We start from the raw sequence: 15,264 nt of genomic DNA, 5'->3' as shown, positions 1-15,264 counted from the left end.
CAACTACATTGCAACTCTGTTTTATATATAGCTGACCCTGTTTTGCAGCAGATAAGTTAACTAATGACTTCTTGCAGCTCTGTTTTCTATATTTCTATGGTTCTTAACCAGATTTTGCAAAATCTCACTTAAGTTTTATTCAAAATAATACCAGGCTACTGGAGACTCTGCAGTCTATGTTAGATTCTTACAAATTTTTTGCAGTGTTTAGTTATTAGACAGCTAAGTGGCTGATATTCCCTAATGAAGTAAGTTCTTCCATGGATTATTTAGAACACATGGAAAAAAGTGGTTTGCCTGGTTAAAACACACTTTCTCTGTTTCTGTATTTCATTCTTACTTGTAAGACTGTTCGTACTTTTTTTTTTAAATACTAATTTCTTATGTCCACCATTGCTAATGCCAGTTCAGCTTTGCAGTGATGAAAAAAAAGGGCATGAGGCGAATTTTCTCACTGGGTATTGACTAGTTTTATCAAATTTAGATGAAACATTGCCCAAACCACTAATCCCTTTATTCCTACAACTGTGGACATGTACTGGTGATATAGGAGCAAAAGGATATAATTTGTCATTATGTCATTTCTTCATCTAAAGGCTTTTTCCTTTAAATATTCGTAAAAAATTGGATTTGTACTTACATTTCACAATAGCACTTAATACTTTAATACTTGATACCTCAACACACAGTTTTTCCCACCACATATATTAGAAGATTATCTCCTTCAGGCACTAAAAACAAATGCCTGGCCCCAGAAAACAGACTAAGTTATGAGATTTTTAACAACCTAGAAAGTTAGGTACCAGAGTAAGAAATGCTAGACATGGAGGCGAGATTGAGCTTTCTCTCTGGGAGCAGGGATGCAGACTCAGGACTGCACATTAAGTTTATCTACCTGCTGGGATCAAGATCCTGGGTCCTCCTGCTGAAAGAAGGTGTCTGCTGCTGTAGTCCTAAAGCTGCTCCTATAAAAAAAAGCTACCAGCTGAAGAGCTTGCCCTGGAAAGAGCAACCTTGCTCCTAGGTCTGACTCAGGCTTACATACTTGCAGTTTTGCTTCACCCAACTGTGTGTCTTCAACTCTAAAGTACCCAGCACTTTCATACCTGCGTTCCTTCTGGCACTACAATACTTTCACTTCTGGTTGTGTACAGCCCAGTGGAGGGTGACAGGTGAATGGAAGGAACATTCATCTGAGTACTCCCCTGCAGGCAGATTATCATGAACTGGGGAATCCCTCAGGCTGAAACGTCCCCTACCCAGACTTCCCTCTTACTAGGTTAGTGCTCATCTGCTAGGCCATTCTCTCAACATAGCAAATATGGCATATGTTTGTATAAGAGCAGCTTTAGTGGCTATGCTTTTTAGATGAGAATTGTTGATGTACACACAGACAAGGCTTAGATGCCGCTTTGGTTAAGCTTTGGCTTGCCACAAGGCGTAGGCAGGAGCTAGACACCTCACTTCTCAAGCTTGGGTGATTGGGCGCTGTGCTGGATGCATTACCCTGACAGTACAACGATCAGCCAGAGAGGTGCCTACTGAGACATCATGGATAGTCTAAATCAACCTATAAAACATAGGTACCTAAATTTCATCTAATTTGTCTGCTTCTTATCCTGTGAGCTACTTAGGTTAGCTAAAATATACCTGAAGTATACTTTTATATTTCACTTAAGTATACATTTAAATTAGGTAAGATGTCGCTGTGATTCACTGTGTATATTTGTTCACCTCCAGGTAGTTTACCAGTCATATTTATTAAAACTTTGTGATACATTTTAGGCTTATAAGCAAACATCAGGGAAGAAAAAGTATTGACAAACAAGCTTTCAGCAACTAGACGTGTGTTCATAATCAGCCACTTGACTGGACTGAGTTGACATCTTTAAAACAAGGGATGGTATGGTTGCATCAGTCTGTTGGTACCTTTTACTTAAAAATTAATTAAATCAAGTTTCTGATTTAACTGATTGCCTAGCTCCCTCTGTCTGTGCTTTGAGGTGTATTAGATAAAGAGTATAAGGAGATATCAGTATTTTATTTTCTTTTCAATATTCCCTTTACGGTTGGAATACTTTTGATGTTCAGACTTGCACAGTCCAGACTTAGAAAGTCTGGCCAAGATATTCTTCTCCATCTCTGAATACTCCCATTATAGCTGATGAAGTTATGTATGTATATACATTTAAGAATGAACTGCATGTATACAGTGCATATATTCCTCAGCAATATGAGACATGCATGCATGTTCCTAAGTAGAAAGACGATTCACCACTGTGTGTTTCTATGTACATAAAGTCTAACATCAATAAAAACATTAACATATTAACTAAAACATTCTGATCCCTGAAGACAGGCAACTGTTGAACTAGCTGGAAAATAGTGAGCTTTCTAAAAAATCAATTCATACTTTTTCATAACATTTTATCCTCTTACAATAGTTTTCAAAACAGTATCAACAGGTTACCATCCAATTTAACTTTTCTTTTACATCGTCTCTCATTTAGGTGGGTTTTTTTTAAACAAAACATTTCAATACCAATTTTGTAGTAAGGTCAGGTAAGAAGCTTAACAGTGATTACTGTCTGACAGCTTAATCTGTGCAGTCTTTTGTCAATTTTTCTAAAAGGTATTCAGGCAGAGGTTCCACATGAGAAAAACCAGCAATTTTTAGACATCTAACAACATACAATTTTGTTGAATTTGCATTTTTAAAATGCTAGATTTTTTTAAATTATGCCTGCTTGTTTCTATTACAGTAGGCTTTCTGTTACGAGTCTTATCTAAATGTGATGTTGACTGTCACCACTGTTTTATGTCTCCTACTTTTTTAAAAATTCACTAAGATCTGTCTTTCAATCTTTTAAATATTTGATCCACATTACTAGATAGAATGCTATATCACATGGTTCTAAAAATAGCGGTTTTCTTAAAGCTGATAACCCAGGGACATTTTGGGTCCTGCATAATTCACTCCTACAGTATATATCTGATTTTATTACTTTGGAAGTGCTACTATCTTCAAAAGAAGATTAATTTTACATAAACTGGAAAAAAAAAATTTCTTATGCACTTTTGAAAATCAAAACTATACATAAAAATTGAAACATGGCAAAATGCTAGGTACCTCATACAAAGTAATCACGCCATATGTTTGCGCTGGCTCTCTCCATTGAAGAAAAATCTTCTCTTCAAAGGTACTCCCTTGAATGGATTCAAGTGGCACAGCACTTGGGACTAATGGATAAAAAAAGGAAAAAATGCTGTTTTGAGAAAGATTTCAGAAGGAGACACTCTGCTTAATACTTGTGCTGTTGAGGCATGAAAACCATCCCATTATTATTTCTCCAAGACTGAGGCAAAGGCCAGGGTAGCTCAGGAGAATGATTTATTTAACAAGATAGTGCCAATAAACTTATGTGTCACATTCAGTGCAAGAAGGCATTAGTGAGCATTGCACTTTCCCTGTAAAACACTATTGATGAAAGAAAAGGACAAATCAGCTTTTTGTAAGGAATTAGGCAATATCTCAAATATAAATTCTTGTAAATAAAATCTACTTGTGATACCCACTTATCTATCAATAGCGTTGCTGTCCCATAGTGAAAAACATATTAAACATTCATATATGAAACGGACAAGTATTGAAGTAACAAGGTACAGTTTCAACAGACTGAACTAGAACGGTTAGCTTGGAAAGATGAGCCACATGTTGCATAGAACAGTGATGCTGACTGATATGAGGCCTGAAGACCTGTAACAGGGTGAACATAAGGAAATTATGAAGCAGCCAAACTGAAAATCTGACATTATTAATTTTTCTTAAAGTCTCTTAATTTATGAGAATGACCTCTGAAGAGTCAGGGATGTCAGACGGTTCTGATAAAAGGTATGTCAACTGCTGTCAGGTATGTACTTCTGTTTCCTGTTTGTTCTGCAAAGATTACCTTATCCCCAAGCCAACCTCAATGCACTTTTCAGAGAAGATGTGTAAACAGCACATGGACGTGTATCTGCAGTTTTATTTTTGTAACAACACTTGCAATGGAATGTTAAAAGAAAATCCTGAAATGCACACAGGACTGTTGTGAAGCAACAGGAATTGATGGCTTAGCACTTCTCCGTAAACTGTGATGTGAAAATCCAGTAAGAAGATACACTTAACATTTTCTACATGCTAGAGAAAGAAGGTGGAAACTACTTGCTGCAGTGGTTGAAATAACTTCTCCGACATCTTACTGAGATTTACCCGAATGATTAAAGAACAGGAGGATCTGCAACAAGACTTCTGGTGACTCCTTCCCATCGCTAGGTTTGGTAGAGCACTATCCTCCTCCTACTGCTCCATGCTGTTGGTCTGGGAGTTTACATGGTTCGAGACTTCATAATCACCTCTCCATAGCTCTCTGCAGAGTCTATTGCTCTACCAAGGGGAAGTTCCAAGGACACAGGTGATGGTTTCTGAACTGGTTTACCAGTCCTGTATGCACCAGTAAGATTACAACTTTAGGGCAACCTTAAATCTGGGCACTAAACCTTGCTTTCAAGTAGGAGAGAACTGGCAAAACTCATTTTGAGTCATGGGGTTAATGATTTATGTGTAAAGGGAGAGGAATTAAATATAGTGTAAATAAGCTGGTAGTATAGCAAAACACTGTGGTAACCCTCTGAAATTATCTGAAGGCCATAAACTCTGAGTAGTTATGCCATGAGGGAGGTCAAACACTGGCAGAGGTTACCTAGAGAGGTTGTGGGATATCCATCTTTGGAGATACTCAAAACTCAACTTTAAAAGACCTTCAGCAATCTGCTCTCACTTGATCTGCTCTGAGCAAAACATTGGACTAAATGAGCTATCTTGCAACCTACATGACTGTGTGATTCACAAAATTATGATGATTATTTGAGTCACTATACTCTGTTGTGTTACACTGAGATTTATGTACCTAACTGGAAGTGTATAGTATAGTAAAAAGTTATTTTGTCCAAGGTATTTTGTCAAACACTGATGCTGGTTTTTAATAGATCTTGGAATAATATAAAGTTTCAGAGGGCCAGGAATAAGAAAACACTATGCAAAATTTTAGAGAAAATACATAAACAGCCCAGATAACAATAAGGTCTTTAGCTTTGTCATCCTACGATCGAACTGAATCAAAATTAGAGGATGACAGCAAAATTAATTCTAATGAAACAATTTTTTTGTTAGCTATGCTTTGTCAAATCTGTTGCATTAGCAACTATACACTCCTAAATTGTTTCATTTATTCTTTCATATATTTTGATTAGAAATTAGTACTACACAAAACCAATAGGGCATATATTAAATGATTTAATACATTTAAATGACAGACTTCAAGTATTTATTATGAGAGGAACTCATCATTACTGAAATTTTTTCTAGAAATCTTTCCAACATGTTTGCAGTAAATCTATCATTGATCTGGAAGAAAATACAAAGCCTGGTCAGATTGCAGATGACAGAAATGAGAGGAGGACAGATCTGTTATATAAAGCAATGCCAGTCATTTGATAACGTTTCTTTGAACAGTATGCATTTTAAAATGACTAAAAGCAAGGTCAAAAAAACTACAGCACACTTGTAGAGGGCACTAAGTGGCTATACCTCAGCACAGAGTGTTCTGGAAAGGTGAAACTGATCCTGGTGCATGACCAGTTCAACAAGGAAGTCCCACTTTGGTATCGTAGTTAACAGAGCTCCAGTAAACTCTCTGCATGTATAATCACAATAACATCACAGAGAATTTAGGAGGATGATATAACCTTTTCATGCAATATTTTTAGAGCATTACAGAGACAAAATAGTCAATTCTGCTGTCTATGCTTCAAAAAAGACACAAATTACATTATTGCTCAAAATAAAAAAAAGATCTGAAAAACCCATGTTAGCTGAAAATTACTAAAAGAAAGGGAATATCTATATATTTCAATGTCTGTATATGGAAAATGTCGTCTGAATAAGCAACCAACAGCGTCCAGTGGCTTGAAAGCCAAAGCTAGAGAAATTGAAACGACAAATCAAGAATGAATATTTAATGTTGAGCGTATCACTCAACATAAAAGCTTACATGAGGATACTGTGGACAATCACCTGAAATTTCTTCAAACTGATACTGGAAATTTTAAGAGGCAGAACATATTTCAAGCACAAGTTATGTGTTCAATGAAGAAATTATTAAATGGTGTGTGATGTTATACGTTATGTAAAAGATCATTGTAACACTTTTAATGGACCCTTTACTGCCTTAAAATTGGTGAAGTTGGTGGAAAATCTGTTACAGATTTTAATGAAAGTAGAACATGCACTTACATAGAAAAATGTATTGACAATCAGGTAGTATGCATGTACAATGTATACATATATGTAAACACAAAAACTCACCATCTTCATCAGTTTGTACTACAAGTTCTTGGCTTTCTTTTCGTCCTTCAGGATTCATTAGTACTAATTTGATGCTGACATTTGTGTATGGTGATAGATTAGTAATTGTGTGCTGTGGATGAGGACTTTCTGTATCCCAGCTTACTTCTTCTCTCACTTGCTCTTGTCCTCCAGCCTGGTAACGGTAATGGACTGTGAGGTTGTATCGATGGCAACGTGTGACATTATATCCAAATGGTTCCCAGCAAATAGTGATTTGTCTAGATTTGATCTCCACAACCTCTAGCTTTCGTGGCCCACGCATTGGATCTGCAAAATTAGCAACATAACCCTGGTATGATTATTTATTCATATTATAATGGTAAGTAACATGAGTAAGATGAAGTTACACAGTTCTATAAATGTGACATATAAGCAGAAACAGAAGTTCATTGCTTTACCTCTCATAGTGCAAATGACAGTAAAAGCATAAATCTCTGAGAAATCAGGAAAAAAAAACAGCGAGGAGAGAGAAGTGTCTGATGAAAAATGAGGAGCTAACAAAATACCAGAAATACGTCCAATTTTTTTTACAAATTAATTTGTGTTAACACTTTTAGAGCAAAAACCTTCATAAAACAGGTATCTAAAAAGAAATGGCAATTTTAGGGAAAACTTGCAAATACATGGTGATTTTCTCCCAGGACTGTTTATACAAAGCAAAAGTGTTAGGTGGTTCTTCAGCTATTTCTTATTCATTTAAGTTAGATAGAATGCAATTACTCAATCTCTATTTGGCCAGGACATTTATTTAATATTCCAATTCCTTTAAAATAGTCCATAGGGTTCTTTTCCCATAAACACTAGTTGTTAATAGCTTCTTTCTTTTCTTCCTTTTTTTAGCACATCTAGAATAAACAGTGCAAATACCTCAGTTTGTAGTAGTGATTTAGCAAAGAATCAAAAGAAACAGGCAGGAGGCACATTAGCTGATATCCTACTGCATCTGTGCTTTCCCAGAGATCTCCCAGATGATAACCAGGCATAAATCACATCTAGCAAAATCATACCTAAGAACTTCTGGCTATTGATATACAGGAACCAAAGATTGTGGTTGATGAAGTTCAATTTTCTTCAGTCCTACTGGTCCCAGCAATTGAGATAGAAAAGTGAACCCAGATTTCCACCATGTTAAAGCAAAACCACTGAGTCAACACACATCCCACATTTTCAAAACACTGTCATTATACATATTTAGCAATAATCTGGGTTTTTTCATATTCAAGCCCTCAACAAGATTAAAGACAATGTCTGGTTTTATCCACTGCTCCACTAGTTAAATGCTTAGAAGACTTTTAATGAGCTAGAAGCCTCCTATACGTAAACAAATTAATATGCATCTTCCCTCTTTCATGTTTATTAATCAACATGTCTTTGCTAGGAATGTTCTAAACAATTTACACAGGATTTAATCTTTTTTCTTTTTAATAAAATCCCTGCATGCTTGAAATATTTGTTCAAAGATGTTATTCATCTTAACTCCTTGAAGAAAAGGTGTTAAGAAATTGCTTGTTCTCTCTAACATCTACAAAGCAGGACATTTCGTCCCCCTTTCAAATTCTGCAGCTTCTTTTTTTTTTTTTTTTTTTAATTAATTGCCAGTACCCAACAGTGTTGATCACTAATATAGAATATTTGCCAATTGGTGACAAAATGGCAAAGCAAAACAAAATCAATAACAGATCTAACCCTGGTCTCCTTTCTAGTGACTAGACTGACTGGTAAAAATGTCCTCACCAAGGATAAATCACTATAGAGACATTTACCTGCTTCTATACTCAGACACCCCAGCTAAGTATCCTGGTGTTTGGGGTGTTTGAGATTTTCTATTGCTACAACAATAAAGCTTAGTAAGAAGCAAACCTCAAAGACTGGCAAGTCCTAGGAGTTTCATGTCTTCCTTAAGCATTTACTTCTGCATAATTCAGACATAAATTTCATGAAAAAGAAGTTTTTCCTTTTTTTTTTTTTTTTGTTTCATAGCAGCTTCTAAGCATTTCTTCATTTAGGTGAGACTACGAATAGCAAAGGATGTTTGATGGGTATTGTGTAACTGTAAAGCTATCTGAATAGGCTAAATAGGACTAGAAAATCAACAAAATTGAGGTGACCCTGCCATACAGCATTAAGCAGTTCAACAAAGCTCCTATCTGCAAGAATATGGAACAGCCTGCTTAGTTCCATAGTAGGCACATCAGAAAATTCACAGGGGAGCTAAGAAATCATTTTATTAGAGACATAAAACTAATTCGTAGCATTTTAAAACTGAAATCGAGTGGCTTTACAAAAAAACTGGATGAAAACCTATCCATGATTTCTGCCCAGGAGGAAGATACTCTCATGTCATGTTACCTTAATAAAAAGTACAAGTTAGCCCTCTAGTTAAATCCTGAATTCATTGCTATGAGAATGACAGATAAATTTTCACTTCTAACAAAACAGAAAGGGGAAAAAGAGATTAGACTGTAAAAGGTGGAGACAATATAGCTTTTGTTGATAATTCACAGGATAAAGCTCATCAGACAAGCCAAATACCCTAGTTGCTTTGGTTCCTGACTTGTTTCTGTAATCTATAGTATCAGTACTCAGCTCCATCTGTTTTTCTTACCATTCATTCAGAGATTATGCAACTGATAGGGCCCTAATGATCCCTTCATGGGGTAAGCAAAGTGTGTCAACCAGTCAATGTGTCAACCGGTCAGTTACATCATTTAGTGGAAAGAAAGGGAGAGGTAGGATATAAAAAAAAAAAACCTGGGACACAGCAGAGGAAGACATGTAAGAAAAAATAAAGCAAGATCTTATATGATGCACCAAGTGGGATAACTGCTGGTTTATGGGGGATATCCACTGAGAAAGAAAGGTTGAATATTCCGAAGAGGTTTGTCCATGAAAGCCTCTGAAGATACAGGCCTGTACTCCAAAGAATTTTCCCTCTTTGTGTCCTCAACCTCACTTTTAAATTCTCAAAATGGACATGGTTAGTGGAATAGATAATGTTTTATTTAAGTTCTGTCATTAAATAAACCTAATTCCTGAAGTACCACTACTTTATTTGCTTCATTTTATTTTTCTTTCCAACACCACACTTCTTTCATTTATTAGACATGACTTCATTACAGACCTGAGGATATCAGTGCTCATCTGCTCTATACAGTTGCTCAGTCATAACAGATCTATACGCTTCAAGTACATGACAATTTTTGGTTAAGTTCAGTTAATTCATACAGTAAGCAGGAAAGAGATGAAGGAAAAAATGTCTTTTAACCAGAAAAAAAGGCTAAGGTAACAATGGAATTTTTGGGTTAAAAAAACCATGTAGCTCAAAACAGCCATGAAAAATAGCAGTTATTGCAAAAAAAAAGATAGAAAAATAAGTTTCCATTTGATCAAGTTAGCACTGAGCTTCTCTGGAGGTATTGTTGTATACCTCAGAGAAAATATTTAATGTGATATGGTTCTGAGATCACAGTACATCGGTTCCAATACACTGGAAAGTATATGCTCTTCATGGTGAAGGATGCAGGATACTTGGGGAAAGAAAACTGTTAGGCAACATAAAAAGAATGACAGCTAATGACTATGGTTTAAAAGGGAAAGCTGAATTAATTACCACAGCATGATGACTTCACTTAGTTGATTTTATTTTCTATAGAATCTTTTTAACACTTTCCCACAGTAAGTTCCAACTTTAAGTGGAAAAGCAAGCATTCTATAGCGATGCTGCTGCTGTGCTCATGAGACTTGCACTAACCATGCAGTATGTGAAGGCTGTCATCCTAGCAATGGTCTGCTGTTGTTACCTTGCATCAGGTAAGGTACGTGATAGGTACATAAAGAAGCGTCATTTCAGAGTGCTAATCATAACTGAAAACATTTTTTTGGGAGAGAGGATGAATAAGGAGATTAACATGCCATACCAATTATATTATATGCAACATATACACCTTATACCACCACAGCTATTCGCTGAACCTTTGTTTTTCCTTACTTGGTAAAGGCCCACCTGCAGAGAGGTTATACAGCCAGACCTCTCCACTCACTCTGCAGTTCTCTAGATGAACTGAGCTTCTGTTGTTCCTCAGTATTCCAGCTATTTTCTTATGCCTCACTGGTAGAAATCACGAGGCAAATGGGGAAAATAAGGCCTACGGATTCATAAGAGAAGAGGTTTTCCTCCCAAAGGAGCGCACTGCCTGTCACGCCTGAAGCTTAGCCAGGTAGTTCTTACTAATTCCCCTGCTGGCGCCTGCAGCATTTTTCATACTGCTCTCCTTCTGCCAGCTTCAGCAGGGTATCAGGCAGTGAAGTCTGACAGTTGCAGCTCTGACCTGAGGGACCAGCAAGCCCGGTTCTAGCCTCTGGCACTTTAGCATCCCATTTAATCGGTGATCTTGGCTCTTTCTCTGCTCTGCTCTGTTTTCCTGAGAATATGGAGCAGAGACTGACAGACAGGATCAATTTCCATTGCAGCTGCAATTCACAGCTCATTTCTCTGGAACTTCACACTTTACCTGTTACCACAAGCACAATGCTTTTTCAGAAACTCGATTTCAGAATCACAGAGACATTTAGGTGTATTTTTAGCATCCTGTCATTGATCATCAAAACTTGGATTTAGGATGAAAACTCAGACTGCAGGTTTTGTCTTCACCACAAGACTGCACAGACCCACTGAAATAAGAGATAAAGAAAGGAATGATGATTTTCTGCCACTCCATGATACTCCAGTAGCTGCAGACTTCTGGTACGTGCTAGATATTATTTGGAAGACATCTGAACAATAGGAATGAAGAATTTACTTCTTGTCTAGGCAAACTATTAGTGTGGCTTAGCTCTGTAACAACTCTCGTTGATTTAAATTCCAGATTGGACTCTATTGTCCTTCCACAGGAAGTAAAGGATGAACAGAACAAGAAAATATACAAATTTAAGATGAAAACTGAATCATTTGAGATATATTATCCACTACAGATCTTTTAAACACAGAAGTTAATTAATGATAATTAAATGTACAGACTTTGTCACAGATTGTCTAAGCAGTCTTGTTCAAATCAGCTAACATCTTTTCACATCAATTTGCTCTGAGTAAAGTAGGAGTCAGAGTACTCTAGCATCAGTATCAGAGGGTGTTGCATATAATTTCATGAACGCCTGCAAGGAACTTGCGTACTATAGTGATGGAGACCATAAGCACATACACACTTTCGACTCGATTCCACATGATAAATCAGGGCTACTTCCGATTCAGCAGACAATTTTAAGACACGTGCTTTGTCTCAAACAAGACTACTTGTGTTTTAACTCAAACACATGCTCTAAGAGTACACCAGCGCTGGTAAAAGTGATCAGGCTGTCAGTGCACTTTACTGAATCAGAAGCATCTGCCAGGGAAAACCAAAATAGAACAGTTGAGGAGGTGACATGGAAAATTCACTTTTCCCTGCAGAAAACTAAAACATTAAACACTTTAAAAAATTTTATCAATGGCGATCTATGCGCACCATATTCATCCATGTTTCTCCTTACTTGGTAAAACCCCACACTGAAGAGGTTATAAAGCCAGACTTCTCTAGTTAGTCTACAGTTCTCCAGGTAAACAGATACTCTGCTGCTCCTCAGTAGTCTAGATATTATGTTATGCCTCAGGGGCACAGATCTTGAGGTAATGAAATATCATTTCATCTGTAGAGAAACAGTCTATATGCCTTGTGAGCCAGCTGCTATTAAAGTAGCAATGTTTGGTTTGAGATTTGTATACATCTACAGTCAGCACCAAACAAAAAAGTAGGTAAAATAATTTACTTTTTTGGCTTGTCCTTATTTGATTTGATTTGATTTGATTTGATAGCCAATCTATATATGACTGCAAACAATTTGAGGTTGTTTGCAAACTTGGTCAGACAGTTTTGTAAAAGATCACATTCAACTGTGATGGAATGATTTTTATACTGTAATTATTCTTCATCTAAGTTCTTCAGCAACATCAGACTGAAGTTCAAAAAGAACTCTCCTTTGCTCAAAATACCACATGATTTATCAAATCTGGTAACAGATCGGGTTTTTCAAATACCAAGTTACCAAGAACTGTAGAGTTCAGTGAGGAAAGAAACAATGGGCAAGATTTGGGGTGGTGTAATTTGACAGCTTTTTAACACATTTTTATTTTGATTAATAGGAACACATTGGTTTTACACAGCTGCATCTCAAATCCAAAGGAGCAGTCAAATTTGTTAATATAAAGAACTGCTTTGTAGTTCGGACTAGAGGAAGAAAAGAGGCACTTTACCCTCATGATTTTTTTATCCTGTACATTATTTGGGTTATAAAAGAAAGGAATCAAACGAAGAGAAGGCAAACAAAAAACCAAAGGGACAAATGACTCATGAGCAAAATCAAAATCCTAATAAGATGTTGCTGATGTCATTGTCCTGCTGAGTCCAGTCATTTTACAGTGAAACCAAAGACTAAGCTACCAGTGTGCATAAAGCTGTCGAAGATCCAGAAACAACTCTTGGAGTAAAGAGCAGCACATCAGAGGTTGGTCATCTTACTTATCTAGGAACACAGCATGTTGTGGCAGCAAGCAAAAATGTTAAAAGCAGCAAAGAACAGCTGTAAATTTGTAAAAATCTTGAAACACTAGTTTCATCTGGGATATCTCTAATCCTGTCACAGAGCAGTCATGGAAATTGATAGCAATAGTTACTAAGGTTACTCAGGTAAAAAAGTAAATGACCACAGAAGATACCTGGCATCTCCTGAAAAGATTTCAAGTTATTATGGTATTTATTATATATATTTATTATGGTATTAAATCGAATAAAAATTATTATGGTATTTAAAATTCTTACCAATCTTTCACTGTTACTTGTTAATAGCATTTCCAAAAGAACATGTCCCTCCTTCTGCAAAAACAGATGCCTCCCACAGAAAAGCAGCACTTCTATCAGTCTTCTAAACGTACTCCCTGACACTAAAAAATGTTGGGATGCAAGCCCTGCAGAGCTTCAGAGCTAATGAGAGAAAGAGCCAGGGAGACAGCAAAACTCAAATGATAGTCACCTGCAATCCATAAGAGGAAGGATTAATCAGTTATATATACATATAGCTATAATATGCTGGAAACTAGACTATGCCTGTTTTCCTTTGAGTGAATTCTGGAAAAAATGGCTTCTTTTTAATTATATTATTTAAAAAAACCCTTGTCTTGTCTTTAATTATATTATTTTAATTATATTCGTCTTCCACAGTCAAAATGACAGTGAAGGAAGATGAACACAAGGGTGTATGTACCCTAAAGTTACCAGGATGCTAACTTTGAACAGTAGCCTGCGAGATCCTTTCTGCACCCTTCCAAGATATTGGAGACTTAACAGCATTGAGAAGCGGAATAAGCTTCCTGCATACGTTTCCCCCAGCATCTTTACTAACGTGATCAGCATCTACAGTGTCACAATGGAGAGAAGGTGTCAATGGGACAAGACTGCAAGACTTAAGTATTAAAAAACACATCTCAGGGCAACCCCATCACAGATAGTTTTCTGTCTCTGGACTAACCCACTTTCCAGCATCTGAGAACTGGAAGATTCTCACTTACAGGATGTGCTCTTCTATTCAGCCTCTTCTTCCTGCCAGAGATGCCAGCAGTCTACCGGGCAAAACAGAAAAACTAACATCTCCACATCTATTGTGCTGTTGGTAAGATTATAGCTAATACCGTTTTTCTTCAGTGTGGAACCAGATGCAAGATCATGCTTCTACTGATTCTGTTTTATCATATATTTTGGAAGTATTATGTAGTTAAACCTTACGTAACTGTATGAGGTACGACAATAGCATTTCTCCTGCTTTATATACAAAGAAACTGAAGCTCAAAAGAAATGACTGATCTCCTGAAGGCTACAAAGCATCAGCAAAAGCTGTGGAATCCTAATTCTCAGTCTTATTTCTAACCCATCAGAACATAGCACTCAACAGGTTTTTCTGTACTTTGTGGCCAGAACTGGTTAGTTCAAAGAAGTGGGAGCTCAGAAAACAATAAAATACATACTCACAGCAGTAAAATGAGCAGGCCAAGTTCTTAAAATGAGCCAGCTTGAATCCTCACTCACTTCTCCTCAAATTCAAATGTGAGATATAGTAGACGTCTACTTTTTCCAGGAAGGATTATAAGTACTAATACCAGCTTATCACTAGCAGAATGCTTTTTCTAATATTTCTAGCTGAAACGCAGGCTAAAAATATAGGAAATCTTGGGAGAGGACCACAATACTTAGCCAATTATAGAAGGTTAATTGAAAGCACATTCTAATAAGCATCCAAGGCATCAGTTCACCGTTTACAAAAAATAAGTGTAGCTGTTGCTTGAAACCAGATGAGGCATCGGATTTAAGCTTTACCAATGTATTATTGCAAGCACTGGATACAGAAACATGAATGAGTGATTTAATGCTGCATGAGACAGTTTCTTTAACTTTTTCATCTCTTGTTCTCTAACTCATGGCTACACGTATCCCATGAGCCCTATGTCTTCAGACTGACATTCACAGTTGCAAAATATATTGGTGTAATCACCAATAACATCTTTTTAATCATCGATAACACCCTTTTAAAATTGGTAGTATTTTTTAAGTGTTAGTTTCAATACAATGTTTTCTTTCATGAGAGAGCTGATATGAATTTTTCACTTTATAGTAAAATTTAAATCTGAACTAATGCAAATTAAATCTAATATTTCTTTATGTTGTCATTTTATAGGTATACTCTGAATGGTGAGTCATTTAAATTCTAATACATTTAAATAAGGAATGAAAGAA

The 15,264-nt window shown here is 36.5% G+C and overlaps 1 protein-coding gene across 6 annotated transcripts in view; it reads right to left on the bottom strand.

The window, feature by feature from the left end:
* Positions 1-15,264, bottom strand: part of PTPRM (protein tyrosine phosphatase receptor type M) — a 506,702-nt gene that overhangs the window by 233,832 nt on the left and 257,606 nt on the right. For all 6 annotated transcript variants that reach the window (XM_074821657.1, XM_074821666.1, XM_074821694.1 and 3 more), the window contains exons 8-9: positions 6,407-6,715; positions 3,131-3,240 (exon numbers count right to left, since the gene is read on the bottom strand). In XM_074821657.1, coding sequence (XP_074677758.1) covers positions 3,131-3,240; positions 6,407-6,715 — 419 coding nt within the window. The remainder of the gene's footprint in view (positions 1-3,130; positions 3,241-6,406; positions 6,716-15,264) is intronic.

Source organism: Strix aluco, chromosome 1 (assembly GCF_031877795.1).
Source record: "Strix aluco isolate bStrAlu1 chromosome 1, bStrAlu1.hap1, whole genome shotgun sequence".
Taxonomy (NCBI): Eukaryota; Metazoa; Chordata; class Aves; order Strigiformes; family Strigidae; genus Strix; species Strix aluco.
The sequence above is the reverse complement of the archived record's forward strand: the minus strand, read 5'-3'. Positions and strand labels throughout refer to the sequence as shown.